This window comes from Cnephaeus nilssonii (assembly GCF_951640355.1).
Source record: "Cnephaeus nilssonii genome assembly, chromosome: 6".
NCBI lineage: Eukaryota > Metazoa > Chordata > Mammalia > Chiroptera > Vespertilionidae > Cnephaeus > Cnephaeus nilssonii.
In genome coordinates this window covers 32,694,926-32,718,124 of record NC_137077.1, presented here as the reverse complement: position 1 = coordinate 32,718,124, position 23,199 = coordinate 32,694,926, and the positions used below count along the sequence as shown (strand labels likewise).

The 23,199-nt window shown below is 43.5% G+C and overlaps 1 protein-coding gene across 1 annotated transcript in view; it reads left to right on the top strand.

Annotated features, from left to right (window-relative positions):
- The first annotated feature begins 594 nt into the window (after nt 1-594).
- BCAT1 (branched chain amino acid transaminase 1) overlaps nt 595-23,199 on the top strand; it is a 97,038-nt gene continuing 74,433 nt past the window's right edge. Inside the window, exon 1 of the mRNA XM_079774971.1 lies at nt 595-925. Within this exon, the coding sequence (XP_079631097.1) occupies nt 878-925 (48 nt within the window). The 5' untranslated portion in view covers nt 595-877. The remainder of the gene's footprint in view (nt 926-23,199) is intronic.

Genomic DNA, 23,199 nt, shown 5'->3' with positions numbered 1-23,199 from the left:
TGATGTTTGACCTATGAACCGGGAGGTCACTGTTTGATTCTACATCAGGACACATGCCTGGGTTGTGGGCTCCATCCCAGTAGGAGGCCTGCAGGAGGCAGCCCACTGAGGATTCTCTCTCATCATTAATGTGTTGTTTTGTTTTTTTCTCTTCCCTCTCCCTTCCTCTCTGAAATCAATAAAAGTATATTTTAAAAAATAAATGTAAGTGAAATAAAATAAAATACTATTCAGTTCCCCAGTCACACTAGCCACATTTCAACTGGGCCCCGGTGGCTGGCGGTGACGGTATTGCTGAAAGAGGGGACTCCCAGGTTGGAAAGCACTCAGTTCCCAGGGAAGAACCGAGAACAAGTAAATACCCAAAGCATTGTTGCTACTGATGCAACTTGACCAAAGCCGAAAGGATGTCTAGCGGCCGCTGTACCCAAAGGCGAAGGGAAGATAACGACGCTGCGCCGCACAGGCAATGGGACCTGGAACGTAAGCAGCATGAGCCAAAGTCAACTGGAAAGTGTAAAGCCAGGAGTGGGCCCTGAAAACGTGGCCGTGCTTGGGTGGGAGCGACTACAGCGTGCTCTGCCCGGGAAACGGCCAAGTCCCAGCGGTGAGCGGTGGGTGGGCGAGGCTCAGAGCTGGGCCGGGGATCAGGAGTGTTCGTGCTGGGAGCCAGCTATACCCTCAGGGGGCGGTCTGGGGGAAACACACCCTCACCGCTCTTCCTGCTGATGCAATCAGCCCGGGAGCCAGCATCTCTCTGCGCGGGGGCCGGGCCGCAGTCCCGCCGCCACGTGTAGCCGCCACCACCCCGGCCGCTTCCCCGGCCGCTCCGCAGCCCACGAGCCAGCAGGCACCGAGGTTGGGACACTTCGCGTTGATGCTCCGCTCAGCTCCAGCCATCCCCACAGCCGCCGGGACAATGAAGGTAACTGCTTATGATTTTGACTCTTATTTTCCAAAAAAGTGTGTGTGTGGATGGAGCCCGCGATTCCTCAGAGACACGGAGGGCAGAAAGGGGACGGGCGGTGCAGCGCCGTGGTCTGTGCTGGGCTCTCTTCTTTGTCGGTCGCGGCCGGACGGGACCTTGCATGCTTTTCAGGCTTCGGTTGGGCCCCCGCGCACAGGATGCGCCTCTTCAGGCGTTTTCACGGCTGCATTTGTGAGCGGAGATGAAAGGCTGCCGGCGGCCCCTTCCCTGCCGGTGACGGGGTTTGCAGAGGAAGAGGAAGCTTTTCTCCGTGTCTGAGATGCGCGGGGGGCGGGGGGCTTTGGAGAGGAGGCCTGGGGCTGTCCCTGGCGGTAGACCGGGGTTTTCGGCTGGGGGTGCCTAATGAAGGAGGGAGGGACCCCTAGGTGACGATGGTGGCTGGGCGACGGAACTCTGTCTCATCGCCCCGGAAAGCAGAAGTCTCTTACTTTGTACCTTGTGAAAATTGAAGCTTCTAGGAATCACAGATCATATAACCGGAGGGCATCTTTAAGAAACGGAGCCCCCTAATGGCTGTCATTCTTATGCTAATCAAGGGTAATTAGCTCCTGAAACTTTTGACGACTTAGGGTTGGAATGAACCCTAACCCTTCCGTTTTCCTAGTCTTACCCCGTGGGAACCCTGCTAGGACCTTGGAAACTGAAGAGAAGCTTTTAAAAAGGAGAGTCAAGGATGGGCAACTCGTCTTCCCTCTAACATGTAGGAAGTAAGAGATTCCTTCATGCAGTCTGAACTTTTAGGAGAAATAAAGCCATGCTTCAAGTGGTTCTCCACTGTGCTTAGCCACAATCTCACCTACAAGAAATAATAAGTAAATGGTGCCTTTTTTTTTTATCAAACAAAAATGCCCACTAAGATTAAGCAGAACTGAATGGAAACACTGTTTTGTTTTAAAAAGAGATCATGCAAATGTGCCACAGTGAAAACATGTAGCAATCTTTTTTTTTTTCCCTATACTTAGATATTCTATTTCTGGCTTGCTGATGTCTGTTTAATCGCAGCTGGAAAATACACTTCAATGAGTATAGTGTTAATGAGTAAAAGGGGGAAATTATGAGAATAAACAGCCTTACTTTTCCAGCTTTTCTCTCTTACATAGAGTTGTGGTTGATTATTCATTTTTCTAAGTTCATGGGGCCTTTAACATGGGTTCAAAAACCACTGTCTCTTTTACAAGATAGTTTTATATGCAGCAAACTAGAGGATATCTTCAGGTAGTCTCAGTTCTGTTTTCTGAAACATTACTTAAGATCTGGAAAGAAAGGTTCATTGTACTCTAGGTGTGATCTAAGGAGTACGTGAGGTTTCTTTAAGTTTGTTTTTATTATCTCAAAAGCCTTCCTACTTTTACCTAAGTATTGCTGTCATCATCACAATTTATTTTCTAAAATATTCTTTACACATGGCACCATGATAAGTTCTGTCCTCTGCAGATTCTCAAGACATGGTCTGGCCTGGGAGTTTATATTTAAAGATAGACATGCACAGAATGGGTACATATATTGAATAGCATGTGTATAAAAATGATATGTACATATTATGTTTTGCTAGATATTTAAGGTGGAGATTTTAAAGAGACACATACCCTAAAGGGACAGATAAGACAACTTATTCTCTGGGTAAGTGAAGGACAGGGGGCAGGACTTGAGGCCTGATTGTGAGAGGGGTTCCCATTCCAGACACAGGGTGTGGCCCTGCAGGCAAGGCTCAGCAATACAGAGCTACTTGAGCTGACCTAAGTAAAGGGCATTGATGGAACATGTGATGGTGAGAAAAAAGGAAAAGGGGGGGGGGACAATTTAATTTTGCTAATCTTTCATCTAGTGAGCTTCTGTAATGAATAACTTCATTTGACTTTAGAACTATGGAGAGAAAGGAAGAAGAGTTAAGAAAAATTTCCATTTGTATGTAAGAATTTCTCTTGCCTGTCAGCTCATGGAAACTGAGAAGGTCTAATTATGTGAAATGGATTTAAAACCTTAATGAAAGAAAGTTGAAAACAGTCATTTGGTTATTACAGAGGTTTGTGCTCATAATTGAAACCAAATGATGGTTTTATTCAATAACTGTGTATCTCATCTCAATTGTTTTCATAATTTTAGATTTTTTAAAATATATTTTTATTGATTTCAGAGAGGAAGGGAGAGAGAGATAGAAACATCAATGATGAGAGAGAACCATTGATTGGTTGCCTCCTGCATGCCCCCCCCCCCGGGGATCGAGCCCTGCAACATGGGCATGTGCCCTTGACCGGAATCGGACCTGAGACCCTTTAGTCTGCAGGCCGATGCTCTATCCACTGAGCAAAACCGGTTAGGGCCATAATTTTAGATATTGTCCCTTAGTTCAGGTCCAGACTTTTAGTTCTACAGGGGAAGAAAAATAATTTACTTCTACCCCTCTAGGTTCTTGGCTGAGATTTCCCTGTTATAAAACACAGATTAAGAAGAGAAAAACAACAGAAATTTAATAGCATGTATACCTCCACTATACATGGGTGATGCCCTGCAAAACCGAGGGACTCCCTGAAATGGGCCAAGCTACCCCTTTACATCTTCAGCTAAAGAAAAAAAGAAAACACCAGTGTTGGGGGGAAAGTTATGGGATACTATCAGGGAAAGCACAGTAAACAAGAGTAAGGTTGTTATTCGGATTTAAGTAGGCGCCTTCTCTATTGGTAAGAGATTCTAGAAGAGATTTTGTTGTCTTCCTCTTTCTGGCACAGAGAGGGAGACACCCTTACAAATGGAGATTTCCCTTGTAAGTGTAAGAGAAGGGCAACTTCTCTGTTGTCAGAGATTCTCCTGCGTCTGCAGCCACTCAGACATTGTTTGGCTGGCATATGCTGCTCCCCTTTAGTTCTTCATTTCTAATATCAAGATATAGGCCAGGGAGGTCTGGGCTTATTAGTAAACTATTTCTGTGTATCAATGAAGGCTTGTTTCTAAACTGTGGGCATCCTGAGGGTTTGGATTGGTTATATCTTTTGGGACTTTATGTTGTCTGCTTCTTTGAATGCCTCTTAATGGGAGTAGGAAGATGGAAAAGGGAAGAGCTTTCTCTGTTTCTCTTTAGGCTTGGCAACCACCACCCTATGAAAACCCATTGCATGCACAGCCTTACGCCGCCCAAGGGGATTTCGTTACCATATCAGAGTGAGGATCTGGGACTTTTTAAGATAGAAATGATTATCCCAGGCATCCTCTACTTCCTGTGTGATACTATCATTCTTTTTGAGCACAGAAGGAAACTGACTATTCTGCTCACGATACAGTTGTAAATGTGAGCAGCCTTTGTGTTGTAACTTTATCCCCTCAACAGCTGCCCCAAAGTGCTAAATATTTGATGTGACTTATGGTAAGCATTCCTGCTGATGGGCTTTCCTGAGCCTCTGTAGCCCATCTATAAAAATAAAAGCGTAATATGCTAATTTGACCGGATGTCCTTCCGGAGGAAGCTCTGGTGGGCGGGGCAGAGGCAGAGGCAGCCTCCGGGGCAGCAGGGGCCGAGCCCCTTGCAGGAATTTCATGCATCGGGCCTCTAGTTTGATAATAAATGTCAGTGCCCTCAACTAAGGACTCTAAAGTTGGATTCTATAGAAATCAACCGAGACATAAAGGTGAGGTGCAACTGAAAGTTTTGAAATGTTGCAACATTAAGGACTAGTAATGCTCTGATTCGTAAACATAACTTTGCAAATATATGCAAACATTTTTATCATAAGCTGTAGTCTATGATTCATAATGTCAATGGTGAATGCAAAGCCAAAGCAGAATTGGTCTTTTCTGGAACACCTATGCTTCCAATTAGCCCCCTTAAATTCACAAGCTGATAATATTACCTCTAGAAACCGAGAAATTATGTCCTTAAAATAACTTAGGAATTAGATCACCACATTAATACAGGATAGCACATTACATAAACATTTTCCTATTGTCATAATAGGCCATGCCTTTTTGTGGGAAAAATTAATTTTGCAAAACATTTTTCTTATGTTCAGTGGTTAATGAGAGAAGGAAAATCTTAAAGAGATAATCATGCTCCAAACATATAGAAAACAGTCAAGATGAAAGGAGAAAAATGTTTAACAAATAGAAGAAATAACACTACAGAAAGCAATCATCCAGATAAATCATACTAAAAGACACATGCTTCTTTGTGATTGAAAAATTGTGAAACACTTGTAAAATTAGTTAATTCCATTAGTAAGAGTATTGTATTTCATCTAAAAAGAACCAACTTATTAGTTCTTTATTTTGATATGTAGATCTGAATATTTGACCAATTGCATTTACAGTCTATCCCTTAGTTTGAGAAACGTTTTTAACTCTTTTGACCATAGTTGGTTATTTGCCTTCGGAAGCCCTAAGAAGCTTAGGGTGTAATTTGAGAGTTCAAATTATGTCTGACGCCTTATAAATCTAGACAGGAAGAGCACCTGTTGGGATGTTCTTGGCCAAACATTCCACAGATGTCTCTAACAAAGACAACACAGTTTGGGCCTGAGGCCCAGGGTGGATTTGCACAGGATGGCCACTTAGCATTTGTTAGAATTCCGCACCACATTATAGGGTAGTTTTGCCACGTACATTTTATGGTAACTTTTGCCATGTACATTTTACTCCCTTTTTTCAGATTCCGATTCAAAGTTAAATTGTTTTGATTTTAATACTTACTAGATGTTGGTTGAGGAATCTGGAATCACAATAACTGTTTCTTTGAACATTGAAGACAAAAGGTAGAGTTATAAAGTCTACATGGGCAAGCATAATGCATTACCTGGGGATTCCATGGTTGTCAGTGTTGGTGAATGTTCTGTACATTCACAAGGTTAGTAACTCTGGTGTTTATAAGAGAACACATCCAGGCTTGAGGAAAGACTTCTTGGCTTAACTAAGATAATGATGCTTTCTATGTTTAAATTCTATGTAAATTACATAACATTGAATTGTAACCTCAAAACATTTGTATGAGGAAAGCATTGCAGCTATGATTAGCCCCATTTTACACATGAGGAAAAATGAAAATTAAAAACTTACTAGAATTGCTTAAGATTAGAAATAGCAAAGCACAATGAGACACTAGAGACTCCTAATCCAGTCTGCTTTCCACCTCACTAGGGATTCTAGACACTCTTTGATCTGACATCACTTTGTAAATCCTATGAAAAGTAGGAAAATCTCCCCAGAAAAATGTACAAACATACATAGGCACAGTATTTTATATCTAAATTATGTGTTACTAAAATCAAAACAATGGAGTCCATGGAAGACTGTTAGAAAATACTGACGTGATCTAGTTATTTAGAGCAGCAAAGAGCCATTGTCTCTTGCCTATGCGGTCAGCTGAAAATGTAAAACTATATAAGCAAATGATCCACACTGCCCTTTGAATATTGAAAAGCCCACTCATCTGCCTTTAGTTCAAACAGAAAGGCAACCAACAGTTTTTTGTTGCTGTTGATGTTGGGTGTTTTTTTTATCAGCACCCGAATTATCACTTTCTTCTTTATGTTTTAACAAGAGGCCCGGTGCACGAAATTCTTGCACTGCCAGCAGTCGGACATCCTTAGCGCTGCTGTGGAGGTGGAGAGGCTCCCACCGTCGCCACTGTGCTCGACAGCCGTGAGCCCGGATTCTGGCTGAGCAACCCTCCGCCCGTGGGAGCGCACTGACCACCAAGGGGCAGCTCTTGCGTTAAGCGTCTGTCCCCGGTGGTCAGTGCGTGTCATAGAGACCGGTCATTCCACCGTTTGGTCGATTTGCATATTAGCCTTTTATTATATAGGATAGTCTGAGGAAGGAACAACCTTTTTTCTCAACCCTCTTAGGTTTATTGCCTGGGACCCTGCAAATTAGACTGAAAAAAGACAGATTAACAAGAGAAAAACCAGGGGTTTTTTATTGTGTGCAGCATGCATATAATGGAAGAAATTCAGTGATGAGTAATGCAAAGGGGTGATAGAACTTGGGGTTACATAGCTTCTCAATAAATTTGTGGAGAAGTGACAAGATGAAGGTAAAGGCTTTAGGCTTTCAAGGGTGGCAAACTGTGGGAAGGTAAATATATAGGAAAACTAACAGGACAAGGTTTGTTTGTGAAGGTCCAACTCATTGCTGACTTTCCGCCTTCTTCAGCCATAAACCTTTCCCAGAAGAGAAGATTTATGGCAGTCCTCATTTCTGAGGTTTCTGCTTTTTGTCAGAGAAGGAAGCTACACGAAGGCTTCCTTCTGCATCTGTTGGATCTTAAGTGCCTTCAGCTCTAACTGATTCTTATGCCAAAGTGGAACATTTTGATCCCCTGCAATAGTCACAGAATCGGCTCTGGGAGTTGATTCACAGAATCTGCACTCTCATTTTTTAATTTTAATTTTGTTTTGAAGTGTGTGCCTGGTTGTTTTGTTAAACAGGCATAATATAGTACTGAGTTTAGTAGTTTGGGGTGACTAGCCTTCCCATTTCTTAGATAATGTCCCTACGTGTTGTTCCTGTCAAAGGGACAGGCCTACTTGGCTATCTATGTTCCTGACAGGTTACCCCACCTCAGCCACAGCTGATTGTAGCAAGGGTGCATATTTGACCAAAGTGCAGCCATCTTTTATTTCTTTCTTACTCTCTTGCCCCCACATTTAATTAGTATCATATCCTGTGGATTCTATTTTCTCTATATCTATATGTGCTCTCATTTCCATTGCTAGAGTACTAATTTATGCTTTCATTACTTCTTTTTTTTTTTTAATTTGTTAATCCTCACCCAAGAATATTTTTCCTTTGATTTTTAGGGAGAGTGCGGGGAGAGGGAGAGACAGAGAGAGAGAAACATCAATGTGAGAGAGACACAGCAATTGGTTGCCTCCTGCACATGCCCGACCAGGGCCTGGGATTGATCCTGCAACCAGAGTATGTGCCCTTGACAGGAATCAAAGCCAGTACCCTTCAGTCTGCAGGCTGAGGCTCTATCCACTGAACATAACTGGCTAGAGCACTTCTTGCTTGAATTATTTCAAATTTCTCTCAAATGATCTCAAGCTTAATGTTTTTTTTATTTTCCTAAGGTACTATTTTGATTATTTCATTCCCGCACTCAAAATACCTCTGTGGCTTCCCCCCGTGTCTACTGAATTTAGCTTACTACATGAGGCATTTTTCTAATCTGTTCTCCCAGCGTTCTTCTGTGTGCATGCATTCCTGTATGGTCTTAATGGAGGATTTACTATTACTAAAAATGAGCTCTCACATTTCCATATGTATGTTTCTAACTCCTTCCTCCCTGTTTTACCTCTTCTCCATCTATACCCTCCATCATGCCACTCACCATGAGGCTCACTCATTCCCAGGTATTTTTTTGAGAACAGTGACTATATTTTACAGTGGAATGAATATGGGTGGAAGGTGGGGAAGGTCAGAGTAGGGTAAACTTTTGAAGTCAGGAAATAAGATATTAATCACATCTTGCAATCTCTGTGTACTTATGGTTCCTCTGCACGAACCTTGCACTTTTAATGGTGCTTTACAGTATTAATTGAGCTACATCAACTACCTATTTCCATACTTCTAGATATAGATGTTTTTCTTTTCATTAAAGTTTTATTTCTCAGTTACAGTTGACTTCAATATTACTAGTATATTAGTTTCAGGTATACAACATAGTGCTTAGACATTTATATAACTGATATTTTTTGTACCTACCTGACACCATATGTAGTCATTACAATATTATTGACTACATTCCCTATGTTGTATTTTACACCCTTGACTGTTTTGTGACTACCAATTTGTTCTTCTTAATCCCTTCACCTTTTTCACTCAGCACCCCCAACTCCCCTCCCCTCTGGCAACCATCAGTTTGTTCTCTGTATCTATGAGTCGGTTTCTGTTCTGTTAATTTATTTTATATTTTATATTCTACATATAAGTGAAGTCATTCAGTATTTGTCTTTCTCTGTCTGACTTATTTCACTCAGCATAAAAACCTCTAGGTTACATCCATGTTGTCATAAATGGTAAAAATTCAATCTTTTTTATGGCCAAGTAATATTCCATTGTATATATGTACAACGTTTTTATCCATTTGTATTTTGATTGGAACATTTACTTCATTTACATTTAAAGTAATTATTAATAGGTATGTAGTTATTGCCATATTATTAATTGTTTCCTATTGTTTTTATAGTTCTCTCTTCCTTTCTTGTTCTCTTGCTCTCTTTTCTTGTATGTTGATGACTTTTTGTAGAGTTGTGTTTGGATTCCTTTCTTTTTATTTCTTGTAGATTTTTGGTTTGTGGTTAACATGTGTTTCATATATATCAAGCTATGTTTATAACAGTCTATTTTAAGTTGATGGTCACTTAAATTTGAACATTCTAAAAACACTACCATTTTTACTGACTCCCTCTGTGTTTATGTTTTTGTCATTATTATTATTTTTTTTACTTCTTGTATGTTTTTGTGTGTATCTCTTAAAAAGAGATAATTATAATTAACATGATCTTCCTACTTTTGCCTTGTGACTTTTGTACTACCTTTAGTATTGGTTGACTCACACTGCTTTTATTATGTGTTTGCCTTTGTCAGTGAGAATTTTTTTCTTTGTGCTGTTTTCATACTCATATTTTTTAATTTTCTTCTTAAAGAAGTCCCTTTAATATTTCTTGTAATATTGGTTTGGTGGTGATGAACTCCTTCAGCTTTTTCTTGTCTGGGAAGCTAATTATTTTCGGTTTTATACTTGTTTTTGAACAGCAGTTACATTTTTCCATGTCTGGATTTGTTTGGAGTCCAATTGACTCCTACAAAATAGAGGCTTATAAAAAATAGAGAACAGTAAATTATGATGCCTATCGCCAAATTCATCTTAGAGAGCTGCTATTTTCTCATTGATTTTTAAAGAATGTCAGTGGTGAAACTGTATAATGACTGTAAGCATAAATTGTAAATATTTCTGGGAAAGTTCATACAAAAAGCTGCAACATAGCAATATGAACTGAATACCATGAAGATTATAAGAAACAAACCCAGTAATGCCGATCTGCTAAGTCATCACCATTTTTAGATTAGGCAATAGGTAAAGGAAATAGCCATGTTACATCCCAAGGAACTGACTTACACTATAGAACAAAGTCATGTGTCTGGGGATGTTAACCAATTCCAATACTGGTTAACATGGTTTTCTTTTGTTGCTAACAATGCTGTTTTTAAGCAAACTAATTAATGCATACACTGACAAACAAATCCAACAAAAGAGGCACTCAGAGGCACTGTTCATTGAATACTGAAATTTTGAAAGGAAAAATCTATTAGGTCATTTTAGGCATTTACTTCTGCCAAAGAAGGGTTGTTCTTTTGACCTTATTTCTCTAACTTTCAATTCTATTCCTTAGGAACTAAGATTTTCCAAATCTTCTGTTGAAAATTCTGCCGCCTACTATGTTCACTATTTAAAAGTTTTCTGGTAATTAACTTATTTCCTTTTTCTTTTGCTTATATACATCAGCAACAATTTATTCTTGGCTAAGGATCCAGTGAGGAGTAGTCCGTAGCTTTCTACTCTTTCCAAGACTCCCCAATGAGTCTTCTGGTATTCTTTAGGAAACTTACTGGATCTACTTGGTCCATGGGAAAATCACCATTATACTCATTGCGCCTTGGGGACAGCTTAGAGAGTGGGACCATCATGTCCTCCAGTCACTGGGTAGAGAACAAGTGCTAAAGCAACAAAATGGCCTGAAGCCTATAAAGACAGAAGTAACTTGGTCAAGAGACTGGAAATCCAGAAGAACCAGAGTAGCTGGTACTGAAAGGCAGGCAAAGCTGAGATGTGTTCACTGGTACATCTAGTAGCAAAGGAGGATAAATAGTCTCCCCTTCTTTTCATTGCCCTTGGGATAATGACCTCTGATTACTGTAATGCATTTACTGAGCAAATATTTGAAGAGTACTCACCATGTAAGTACTCATCAGTAACTGCATAAGATCTTGAGGCTACAAGGATGAAGAGGAGGTGAAGTCTCTATTATCATGACATTTGCAAGGAAAGGTTTCAGCACAAACTGGGGCCAGACTGCAGGGTGTGAATCTCAGCTTTGCTCAGTTTTCTTATCTATAAACTAGAGGCCCGGTGCACGAAATTCATGCATGGATAGGGTCCCTATGCCTGGCTGGTGATTGGGGCCTTCCTTTGTCCCACGCCACCCCCTGGTGGTCAGCGAACATCATAGCAAGTGATCGAACTCCTGGTCTCCCTGTTGAACTCCCGAGGGGACACTTTACGTATTAGCCTTTTATATGATATACTAGAGGCCCAGTGCACGAAATTTGTGCATGGGGGTGTGTGTCCCTCAGCCCAGCCTGCACCCTCTCCAATCTGGGAACCCTCAGGGGATGTCAGGGACAGTCGGACATCCCTCTCACAATCCAGCACTGCTGGCTCCCAACTGCTCACCTGCCTGCCAGCCTGATTACCCCCTAGCCACTCCCCTGACTGCCTGGTCATCCCTAACTGCCCTCTCCTGCAGGTCTGGTACCCCCCAACTGCCTTCCCCTGAAGGCCCAGTCACCCCCAACTGCCCTTCCCTGCCAGCCCAATTGCCCCCAACTGTCCTCCTCTGCTGGCCTGGTCACCCCTAACTGCCCACAACTTCCCTCCCCTGCAGGCCATCTTGTGGTGGCCATCTTGTGTCCAAATGGGGGCAGCCATCTTTGACCACATGGGGGCAGCCATCTTGTGTCTTGGAGTGACGGTCAATTTGCATATTACTCTTTTATTAGATAGGATTGTCACATGTACTCTTATATACACTCATGTGTTGCGTAATGACATTCTGGTCACATTGCACTGCCGGATGTGTCATTCAAGAACCCAAAAGGGTAGAGGAAAATCCGTTGTGTGGTCGGCTATACCATCTAGATGTAAGTGCACTCTGTGAGATTCGCAGACCAATGAAATTACCTATCAGTGCATTTCTCAGAATATATCCCCGTTGTTAAATGATGCATGACTATAGTAACAAAATATTTCAATTAGTGATGCAACAGGAAGAAAATAAAATATTAAAAATAAAATGATATAAAATATATAACAGTGGCAGAATTGAGGGAAAGCTGGTACTAATTCATACTGGCTGGTCAGGGAAAGCTTCACAGAATAGTAAACTAAGTACCACCAAAAAAAATACAAAGAAAACCAAAACCCCACAGGGTGATCTGGAGGTAGGAAGCAGCAAATGAGACTTCCAGGGGTTCAGTGAGTAAAGGGAAAAATTGCAGGAGTGGGCCACATCCTAAAATCTGCTTTAGACCATGCTAAGGAGTATAGATTTTATTCCAAGTGCAGTGGTATGTCCCTGGAGAGTTTGGAGAAGTAGATAGAAATTTTTAAAATTCACTGCTGAGTCAAGTAGTACACAATGGTTACATTTCTTTTCTTGCGCAACATTTAGTTTTTGCATTCTTTTCTTCCATTTGCTCACTTTGCTATGTATTTATTGTGAATTCTTCTCAAATATCTAGTAGCCTCAATATGATTTTGCATAGGTCAAATACTAGTATGTCCACTTATCTGTTCGTTCCTTTTTTTTTTCTTCTGTACTCTTTTTTTTTTTTCCCCTGCTACTTTTCTTGTTCTTACTCCAATCTGTCCTGGTTTCTCTCCAGGCCAGCTGCAGAATTGTCTTTCTAAGACTTCTCCTTGCCACCCTCTTTATTTATTATCCTCCTTTATTATTTATCCTCTCTCTTTATTAGGTCTCCAGATTTCTGAGTCTCGTGGCTTCCTCTTCCTTAGTTTACTTCCTCCTTCATGTGGAGCATTTTCTGCAATAGTCACCAAATAAAGAGTGCATGAGAGTTAAATATTTTGATTCTTGCATGCCTGAAATACTTTTGTTCTACTATCACACTATTTTGATATTTGTGAATAGCCTTCTAGGTTAGAAATGATTTTTCATCAGAATTTTAAAGGAATTGCTTTATTGTTTTCTAGTTTCCTGTGAGTCACTAATGAGAAGTCCAAGACACTCTTATTTCACATCCTTTTTACCTATGACCTGTTTTCTGTTCTTTCTTGATATATTCAGCATCTCTTTTTAAGCTAGGAAATCTTCTGGTCATATATCTTTGATAATTTCTTATTTTGTTTCCTTGGTATTTGTTGTTGTTGTTTTTATTAAACTGTTTGCTTGATATTAGACCTCCTTGATTGTTCCTATCATTTAAAACATTTTTCTCTCCTTGTGTTCAATTTTCTGGGTCGGGGTGTTACTGGTGGTGATGGCAGTGAAACTGGACCTCAGTTCTTGAGTTTGGCAACAAAATAATTCCGAGCCAAGAATTCAAATTATAAGAGAAAGTTTATTTAGGAAGTTACAGAGGTAGTAGAATGAGCCATCTGGGCTGCGTAGGCTCAGGAAACAAGCTACAGAAGCTAAAGAAGGGACCCTGGAGCTTAGGAGAAAGGCAAAGGTAACACTCTTGGGTTGGGGGGCGGGAGGGGGGGGAGATGCGGGGGAAGGGAAAGGCTCTGACTTGCTCCCTAGAGGGAGAACATGTCTTGGGTCCTTCCTCTTGAGGGTTTTAAAGGCTGGGAGTGTAGGGGAGTTCTTATGGGAGGATCTCAATAGAATAGTCATCAGCTTTATGCTGATAATTCAAAATGAGATTTATTCCCCTGACTTCATCCACCCTTTGGTGTGGTTGGAACAAATGACACTAATTGGATTTCTGCTATCTATCTCCCCGAGTAGGGTAATTTAAGCTATTTATCCTCTGGTTAGGGAGAAGTGTGAACCATTTACTCCTAAGTGTCCTTGGTTAGGGAAGATAAGATGCTGCAATTTAGTAGATGGCTGTAAACTGTTTGTCCATTGAACTGTCTCAGGTTCCATTTCATTTGTCCTGGCTTGCTTGCCTGTCTCAGGGGGAAAATTTTACCTATGTTATATTCCAACCTTTTTCTTTCATTTAAAATGTTAGCCGCCATATTTCTAAGAGCTTTTAAAATTCTCTTTTTAAAATGATCATGTTCTTGTTTCACGGATGAAGTAACTTCCCTATATTTCTGAACACATTAATTATAATTAAAACCTATATTTCTGAGGAAAATAATTTCAACTGAAACTGTTTTCTTCTGTTCTTTGCGTTGTCCCTCCCCCACATCGCTTTGTTTCTGTTTCTTTTGGGAGGTGGTGCCTTTCATGTTGGAGGCTATCTGGTGACTTGTGTTGATCCATTTATATACATACTAGAGGCCCGACGCATGAAATTCATGCGTGGGTACGGTCCCTAGGCCTGGCCTGAAATCAGGGCCATCTTCCCTGGCTGCCGGCAGCTGCCCCCACTCCCCACCACCACCCAACCCCAGTTTGGGTGATCGGAGACTGCCGGCCGGGGGGGAGGGACCAAAAGGTCAGCCAGCCCCACCCGCTCGCCAGCCCCGCCCTTGCCGTAGGTCGCCCTCTGTGTGTGGGGCAATGGGCGGGGTGGGGGTCTTGGCCTGGCGCCGCCCATGTCCTTTGCCACCCACCCCTGGTTCGGGCAATGGGAGCCTGCCGGCCGGAAAAAGGGACCAAGAGGTGGTCAGTGAGCCTCATAGTGACTGGTCGAACAGTTGTTCTGGTTGTTCCACTGTTAGGGTCAATTTGCATATTTCCCTTTTATTATATAGGATATATATGTGTGTGTGTGTGTGTGTGTGTGTGTGTGTGTTTTAAATTTTATTTTTCAATTTAAGTTTACATTCAGTATTATTTTGTAGTAGTTTCAGGTATACAGCATAGTGGTAGACAATCATATACTTTACAAAGTGATCCCCCTGATGTTTCCAGTACCCACCTGGCACCATACATAGTTATTACAATATTGCTCTGTTCCCTATTCTGTACTATACATCAATCCATTATATTTAACCCTTTGCACTCGCTTGCTTTTTTTCTCGATTCCTTTATTCTACTCGGGATTTAATTTTTTAAATACCCAGATTTTACAAAGCGCGGCAGTAGAATAAAAAACTGGAGTTTCTTTTCATACAAACTTATTTATTTGGATTTTTTTATATTTCAAATTATTGATACATTCAAAGATGCTAACCGTATGGAGTCACACTCGACATCCGAGTGCAAAAGGTTAAGAATGGGCCACTAAGAAGCCTATAGGAAATTCTGTACGTACGCTTTGCTCCTCTGGTTGTTTTCTTGTTAAATGACTGCTGTAGATAGCGGGAATGGCCCAAGGCATCTGCCTGGTGGGGTCAGACCAGACCTGGATTCAGCAACCTTGGTACTTGGGTTCTGGCTAGGAAAGAATTCAGAGCCAAGACCCAAACTGTAAGAGCACATTCATTTGGTCAATCACAGAGGTAGAAAAAGTAATTCCTCGAAGAAATGGGCTTAGGAAACGAGTTATGGAGGTAAAGGACGGCCCTGGGGGCTGGGGCGTGAAGAAGGTGATGGTAAGGTGCCTGGGGCAGGGAGGGGGAAGGGAAAGGCACTGGTTCCTCTATCCTAGGGTTTTAAGGGTTGAGATTTTAGGGGAGGTCCCCGGGGAAGATCGCAATAGAATATTCAGCAGCTTTCCAGGTGTGTCCTTCTGAGAGGGTTAACTTGAAATGCAGGCAGACAGGGCAGGGGTCCCGTGGGAAACAAAGGCCGGGGCAGACACGGCAGTTTGAGCAGCCTCATCACAGAAACCAACCATGCAGAAGTCATAAAATATTTCTGGACTCAAAGCAGGAGGCCTGGGAAAACAAGGGAGGGCCTGCAACAATAGGGTGTACTGACACAGAAACAGAGAAAACTCATCATAGGGACAGAGAAAGAACTAGAAACAGGGCAAGTTCAGGTCCATGTGGGCAAGAACAATGGAGGGAATCCATCAGGTGACAACAGGGATAGATATAGAAGCAGGTTTGTAGCAAATATATACCCCTGGACTACCAGGCTTGAGGGGGGCAGCCCATTATTGGGCCCCTTCCCCTTGCGGGGAGTCTGAATCTGCTTGTAATAAATTTTCCACACGTTTGCTTAAATCTTCTGGTCCGTGGAGATCATTCTTTGGCATCAGGAGATACGACCCCGGGGAAAATACCTCGGCTCACAGTTCTGGTCATCACGTTCAGGGTCTAGTTCTCCACTGATTGAATGGCCGGCACCAGGGCAGGGGGTCATTATTCAGTGCAGCTGGTCCTAAGGCTTGAGGCATAGATTTATCTCTAGGGAGGAAAGGTCCAGGGCATCCTGGTCCTAATCAAAGGTCATTGAAATCTAGGGGAGAAAAGTCACCCTGGGGGTGACCTTACCATTGTCTGTTGCTTTCTGCCCTGGTGACCTTCTGTACCTGGCCCATGGTCCTTGCTCTGCTCACGTCTGTCTACATGGAAGTGACTAGGCCATTTTGTTGGAGGAGTCCTAAATGTTTTTAACTCTATGTCTTCACTTAGGGCAGTGGTTGGCAAACTCATTAGTCAACAGAGCCAAATATCAACAGTACAACCATTGAAATTTCTTTTGAGAGCAACCGACTTCTGCGCATGGGCCACGAAGTTTCAATCGCACTTTTTTACAACTACCTTTGTAAGGAAAATCTCCATTTGTAAGGGAGTATCCCTTCCCTACCTGGAAGAGGGGGATAACCTTACCTCCAGAAACTCTTATCAATACAGAAGTAAATCCTGCACGTGGTATTTTGTGGAAGAGCCACACTCAAGGGGCCAAAGAGCCGCCTGTGGCTCGCGAGCCGCAGTTTGCCGACCACTGACTTAGGGTGTTATTAATTTTGCAGGAAGAATCACCCAACCTGCATAGGACTTCCTGCCATTGTCCTGTGGTCCCCCCCAGCGGTAGGAGACTAGATATTTCACTACTTACTGTATGGATTTTCACTTAATCTCCCCGAAAACAGTGTTTAGATTTCCTCAAGCCTGGATCTTTTGTGGCTCATCTCTCCAGTGAATAAACCTGCTATGTTCTGCCGCAGACAGGAAAGAATAGTTACCTGGCTGTGCTGGTGGGCATGGAGACCTGCCCACACAAACCTGGTGGCATAGCCTTCCACACACCAAGGCTACATGCTCTAGCAGCTCTAGACTCTAGCCTATTGCTCTGTACAGGAGGGAAAATAATTTTTCCTCTATTCTTCTGGGTTCTTGGCAGATAGAGCAATGTAACAAAAGACAGATTGACAGGAGAAAAACAAACAAAAGTTTACTAAGCTGTAGACCTCCTGTGTACACAAGGGAGCTCCAGGAAAGTGGAGTAACTCACCAAAATGGCTGAGGCCACATTCTTTTTTTAAAATATATATTTTATTGATTTTTACAGAGAGAAAGGGAGAGAGATAGAGAGTTAGAAACATCAATGAGAGAGAAACATCGATCAGCTGCCTCCTGCACGCCCCCTACTGGGGATGTGCCCACAACCAAGGTACGTGCCCTTGACCGGAATTGAACCTGGGACCTTTCAGTCCACAGGCTGACGCTCTATCCACTGAGCCAAACCAGTTTTGGCTGAGGCCACATTCTTAATACCACCTTTACCTGAAGAGAAAAGATGTTTGGGGGTGGGAGGAGTCTGTTATTTGAAGAAAAGCACAGCCAACAAGGATTTACTTCTGTATTGATAAGAGTTTCTGGAGGTAAGGTTATCCCCCTCTTCCAGGTAGGGCAGGGATACTCCCTTACAAATGGAGATTTTCCTTACAAAGGTAGTTGTAAAAAAGGTAACTTCTACTTGGTTTTCAGAGCATCTCCCATGTCTGCTGTTTCTTAAAATTAACCAGCCCAAATAATCCTTATGCCAAAGAGACATATTTTGGGGAAACAACTTCTGTTCCCCTATAACTCATAGTCTACAAACCTATACAACATGTCACCATACTAAATATTATATTGTAGGCAATTGTAACAGTGGTGTTGTTATCAGTGGGGAGAGGTCCTCATCCCTACCTGTTGCTCGTGGGAGTGGAATTCTTGTGATATCCCGAGAAAAAGAATTTTCTGAGACTCACACAGGAGAACAAGTGATTTTTATTTGCATGGAATTAAACGACTGAGTTTCCAAGGTTCCCTCTCCCCGAGTCCCGCCATAAAAGACATGTAGCTGAGGCTTTAGTAGTGTTAAAATCCGAGCCAGTGTCCAGAGTTTCCATCCCATGTCTGCATTTTCCAATCCAGCATCAAGCTGGCTTAATATCTCTTTCCAGCTGCAGTCCACCATTCCACTGTGTGTGGGGTCCGCATGGCCGTGGGCCATACCCGTGAACGCAAGGAAACCAAGAGCGAGCCAAGAGAAGAGTGTCAAGAGCCAGAGAAAGAATTCCTTCGATTATGGATTCTCAAATTTTCACGGGTTTGCAGTCACCACATCCCTTTGGGCCAGTGATCTCTGTTCCCAGGTGTGACGGACAGACAGACACCTTCCCTAGCCACCACAACTGCACTGTGCGTGCACCGACGATCTCCCCTTTGTTGGACACCTTCCCTCCGTGTTTTGTAGGGAAGGGGCTGAGTGCAAAGTTGCAGCTTCTTGGTGAAGCTGCCCAAATGACATTCCCATAATGTCTGGCCTTCCCTTTGCTCCTCTCCTATTATTAGTAGCTGGCTCACGACAAGGGCACCAGGATTTGTGTAATGTGTGTTTCATGCTGTGATGGTTACATCATCATTAGTTTAGAGTAATTTTTCGGCCCCATTATAATCTCGTGGAACCAACCATCATCTATGTGATCCTTAATTGACTTAGACGTAGTTATGTGGTGAATACTAAACTTGAATGCTTCTTGTTCCTTGTCCTTAATGGCAGCTCCTACCTGTTGCTTCGCCACTGTTAAGGCCTCTCATGTAAGCCCTGATAGATGGCTCTTCTTTTTGGGACGCAGGTGCCTGACTTACGTTTTGCTTGCTGAGGCATCCTTTGAAAGAGGCATCCACTTCTAGGACGGTTATTTCCAATAAACACATGGCCCGCCCCAGGACTAGATAAAGAGCCAGGCCACCTCCCTCCCACTGAGTCGCCTTTGTTTTAAGAGATACAGGTTGATTCTGACTAACTAGCCATTTGGACTACCTGTCTGTTTCTTTTTCTCTCTTTCCAAGTTCTAAATTCCCGCTCTTATGTTTTAAATTCATCAATAAAGAGTGAACCCATGAAACCTTTGGCCCCTATCCTTGATCCTAATAAAAGCAGAATCCCAAGTGTCTATTTCCTCTTTCCCCATAAGCCCTTCCCCTGACGCCCTAGCACAGTGGTCGGCAAACTGCGGCCGCGGTTTGCCGCTCTGTTGACTAATGAGTTTGCCGACCACTGGGATAGGGGCTTAATCACAAGGAACAACAACAGCCTGTAATTACTAGAATCGAGAGTCTAGGTCAGTGGTCGGCAAACTCATTAGTCAACAGAGCGGCAAACCGCAACTCGCGAGCCACATGTTTGCCGACCACTGCCCTAGCATGATAAACTCTTGTCATGCTAGGGCCTATAAGCGATCAACTTTTTTTCTTTAAAGTTTCTTGAAGGCTATTGCTGAAGGATGTCTTGCAAAAATCACATTAAGACCCACAAGGGTTGGTCCATTTGTAACATCGGTTTAGAAAGAAGAGATGTAAGTGGGAAACTTACTGGGCCCTGCTGAGTGACCCGCAGGCATTTCTAGTCAATAGCATTACCTTTGATAGACTGAGACCAGCACCAAACATCCTCTCAGTCTACTCCTGTGCAGAAAAGCGTTAACATAGTACGCCTGAGCCTGCTAGACTTGCAAAGGTCTGCTTCAAGGCTGGCCCTTGGTTGGTGTCTGGGAATTTGGGTTTGTAGGGGGTTCCCACAATTCCCTGCTAAGAGTGGCTCACTGTGCCTAAACTACTTACACAAACAATGTGGTTTCTGTTGGACATCTGCTTCTGTTCTGGGAGTCGGAAGTTTTGGTATGTGCTAGGTATAGGGTGCCTTCTGGACAGCCCTCCCCCAATAAAATCCTGAGCACTGAATCTCTAATGAGCTTCTATGGTAGACAACATTTTGCATGCGTTGTTTTAACTTGTTGGTGGAGGAATGAAGAGCATCCTGTGTGACTTTGGGGAGAGAACTCCTAGAAGTTTGTATCTGGTTTCCTCTGGACTTCGTCCCATTTACCTTTTCCCTGGTTTGCCTCGCCTCAAATAAATCTCAGCTGTCAGCACTGTGGCCAATTTTCTAATCTGTCAGATGGGGTTTATGATAATAATATCTACCTTATAAGTGGTGTGATGAGTATGAAACATGTGTGGAATGAAGGGCCCGATGTAGGATGCATTTGATAGAGAGTGATTGTTATTCTGGAGTATGTTCATATAAAGAACATCTTGTGTTTGTGTGTACATGCTCCTGTCTTTTTGTCAGGGTAACACTGGCATATCCGCTCAAGTAAATTAACTCTCAAATCTTGGATGACACATTTGATGACACAGGTTCACATGCCAGCTTATAAAGACCCCTGGTTCTTTCACTAAAGTGTGTGTGTGTGTGTGTGTGTGTGTGTGTGTGTTTTAGTTTCTTCACATAACAAGCATGACATGAATTCTTTTTGTTTGTTTGGTCAAAATTCACATGTTGAATCCTAACCCCCAAATGTGATGGTTTGAGGAGGTGGGGCCTTTGAGAGTGACTAATCTCTCAGGACTAGGATTAGTGCCTCATAAAAGAGGCTCCAGAGGGATAATTCACCCTTCTTTCACTGAGGACGTAACAAGACGTCTGCAACCCAAAAGAGGACCCCGTTAGGAATGCCGGCACCATGATCCAGCCTGCAGAACTGTGAGAAATAAATGTTTGCTGTCTAAGTGGTGCCTTGCCCGTTTTGTTATAGTAGCTTGAACAAACTAAGATGGTTTCCCTTTCCTTTTCTTCATGCTATCCTATGATGTGCCCCTGGAAGCCTGTAAAATAGTACACAGCTATATCTAATGGCTGAAAGTTGCAGAAGTGAGGAAGGGGTATGGAGTGGAATTAGAGAGGAACTTGACAGTAGTTTATTAAGTTGTGACTAGTGGAAGCTATTAAAACAAAATGCACCAAAGATACATCACATAAAACTTTGCTCACTCTACAACTATTTTCTTTACAAAGTTTGTCCTTTGGCTGCCTTGAGGTGGAGGAATGTTGCTGAATGCCTTATTAAAGAGTATAAAAATCTCCAAGGTATGTGATCTCTCTTATGATCAAGAGATCAAACCACTGAGAATACATACCAGCTGGTAGGTAACATGCCTGAACACCGCAAGCAGTGTATTGCATGAAAGCTGGCTTACAAGAAAAGTATAGATCACACCAGTTCAAGGTAGAAGTCCAAGGCCATACTGGCTCATGGCTCTGTGGCTCCAGATTTAGAACAGTCTCACATTGAAAGAGTTATCCATCCTTGGGAACTGTCCATTAATGCTTGCATATTTAAGACATGATGAGGGAAGAATGGGGTGTTAGAGAGATCCCTTGCCCCTTCCACCACTGAGGACATGATGAGAAGTCTGCAACCCAAAAGAGGGCCCTTCATTGTCTGCTCCTATTTTCTGGGTTAGGCCCCAGGACATTGACACACACTCCTTTTTCCACTTCCTTTTGCTTCAACCCATTCTGTATATTGTTAGGAGAATGATATCACATAGAATTTCTTGAATCAAAAGTTTTTCATTGCCCATAGAATAAATTATTGGCATACAATCCTATCTAATAAAAGAGAAACATGCAAATTGACCGTACCTCTGCTATGCCACAAGCCACGCCCACCAGCCAATCAAGAGTGAGTATGCAAATTAAACCAACCAAGATGGCGGCAACCACGGAGCTGGAGCAAGCAGGAGGCTTGGGTTGCCCCTGGTGATGGAGGAACCAAGTTTCCCACCTGCCCTGGCCGGCCCTGGTCTCCGCTGAAGGCTACAAAGTTTTAATTATAGAAGATAAATAAATCCCAGATACCTGCTTCCAGCCGGCCCTGGCCTCCACTCAAGGAGGCACTGAAAAAATAAAAGAAAAAAAGGAGAGGCTAGGAGCTTGGGTCTCCGGGGGCATGGCCAGCCTGCTTACAGCCATCAGCCCCTCACCCAAGATGGCCAGGCACCCCAGCAGGGACCCCTGCCATGAAGGGGGTGTGGCCAGCTTGAAAACAGCCCTCAGCCCCTCACCCAGGCTGCCCCCCCCCCCCCCCCCCCCCCCGCAGGAGGGATCCTCATCCCATGGGGGCATGGCCAGCCTGCAAACCACCACAGGCCCCTCACCCAGGCCGCCCCATGCCCCAAGGGAACCCCCACCCTGATCCAGGACAACCTTCAGTGCAAACCAGCCGGTCCCCACCCGTGCACCAGGCCTCTATCTATACTAATAAAAAGGTAATATGCTAATTAGACTGGGAGACCTTCCGGACGTTCTCCTGGACAAAGCCATGGTGGTGGGGCTGAGGTAGAGCTGCTTAGAGGCCAAGAGGGGAGGGCAGTTGTGGGTGATTAGGCTGGTGGGGGGTGGGGCCATTGGGGGTAGCAGACCAGCAGGGGAGCCAGTTGGGGGCAAGCAGGCCATCAGTGGGGGTCAGTTGGAGGTGATCAGGACAGTGCGGGGGGGCAGTTTGGAGTGAGCAGGCCAGCTGGGGGGCAGTTAGGGGCAAGCAGGCCAGTGGGGAGGGGAGCTGGGGGTGAACAGGCCAGCAGGGGGGGCAGTTGGCGGTGAGCAGGCTGGCAGGGGAGGCAGTTGGGGGCGAGCACACTGGCACGGGGGCAGTTGGGGGTGATCAAGCTGGCAGGGGGGCATTTGGGGGCAAGCAGGCCCGTGGCGGGGGGCAGTTGGGGGCAAGCAGGCAGAGTGGTTAGGAGCCAGCAGTCCTGGATTGCGAGAGGGATATCCAACCGCCAGTTTAGGCCCAATCCCTGTAAACCGGCAGTAGGACATCCTTCGAGGGGTCCCAGATTAGAGAGGGTGCAGGCTGGGCTGAGGAATACCCCCTCCCCCATGTATGAATTTTGTGCACCGGGCCACTAGTTTCTTTAATAATCCTCATACTATCTCCCTAAATTAGTTCTCATTAGTCTCCTTTATCTTATATTTCCCAAACTTCCAATTTCTTTTTGCTGCAAAAAGCTTTATTGTTTCATTTGGTCGGATGCATGGGAGAGGGCTTCAGGGTGGTTAAAAGAATGGCTAGCAGTTTTGGGGAGAGGCTCAGGTAAAAGCCAGGCACCAGGGAAATGCAGAGGGGCT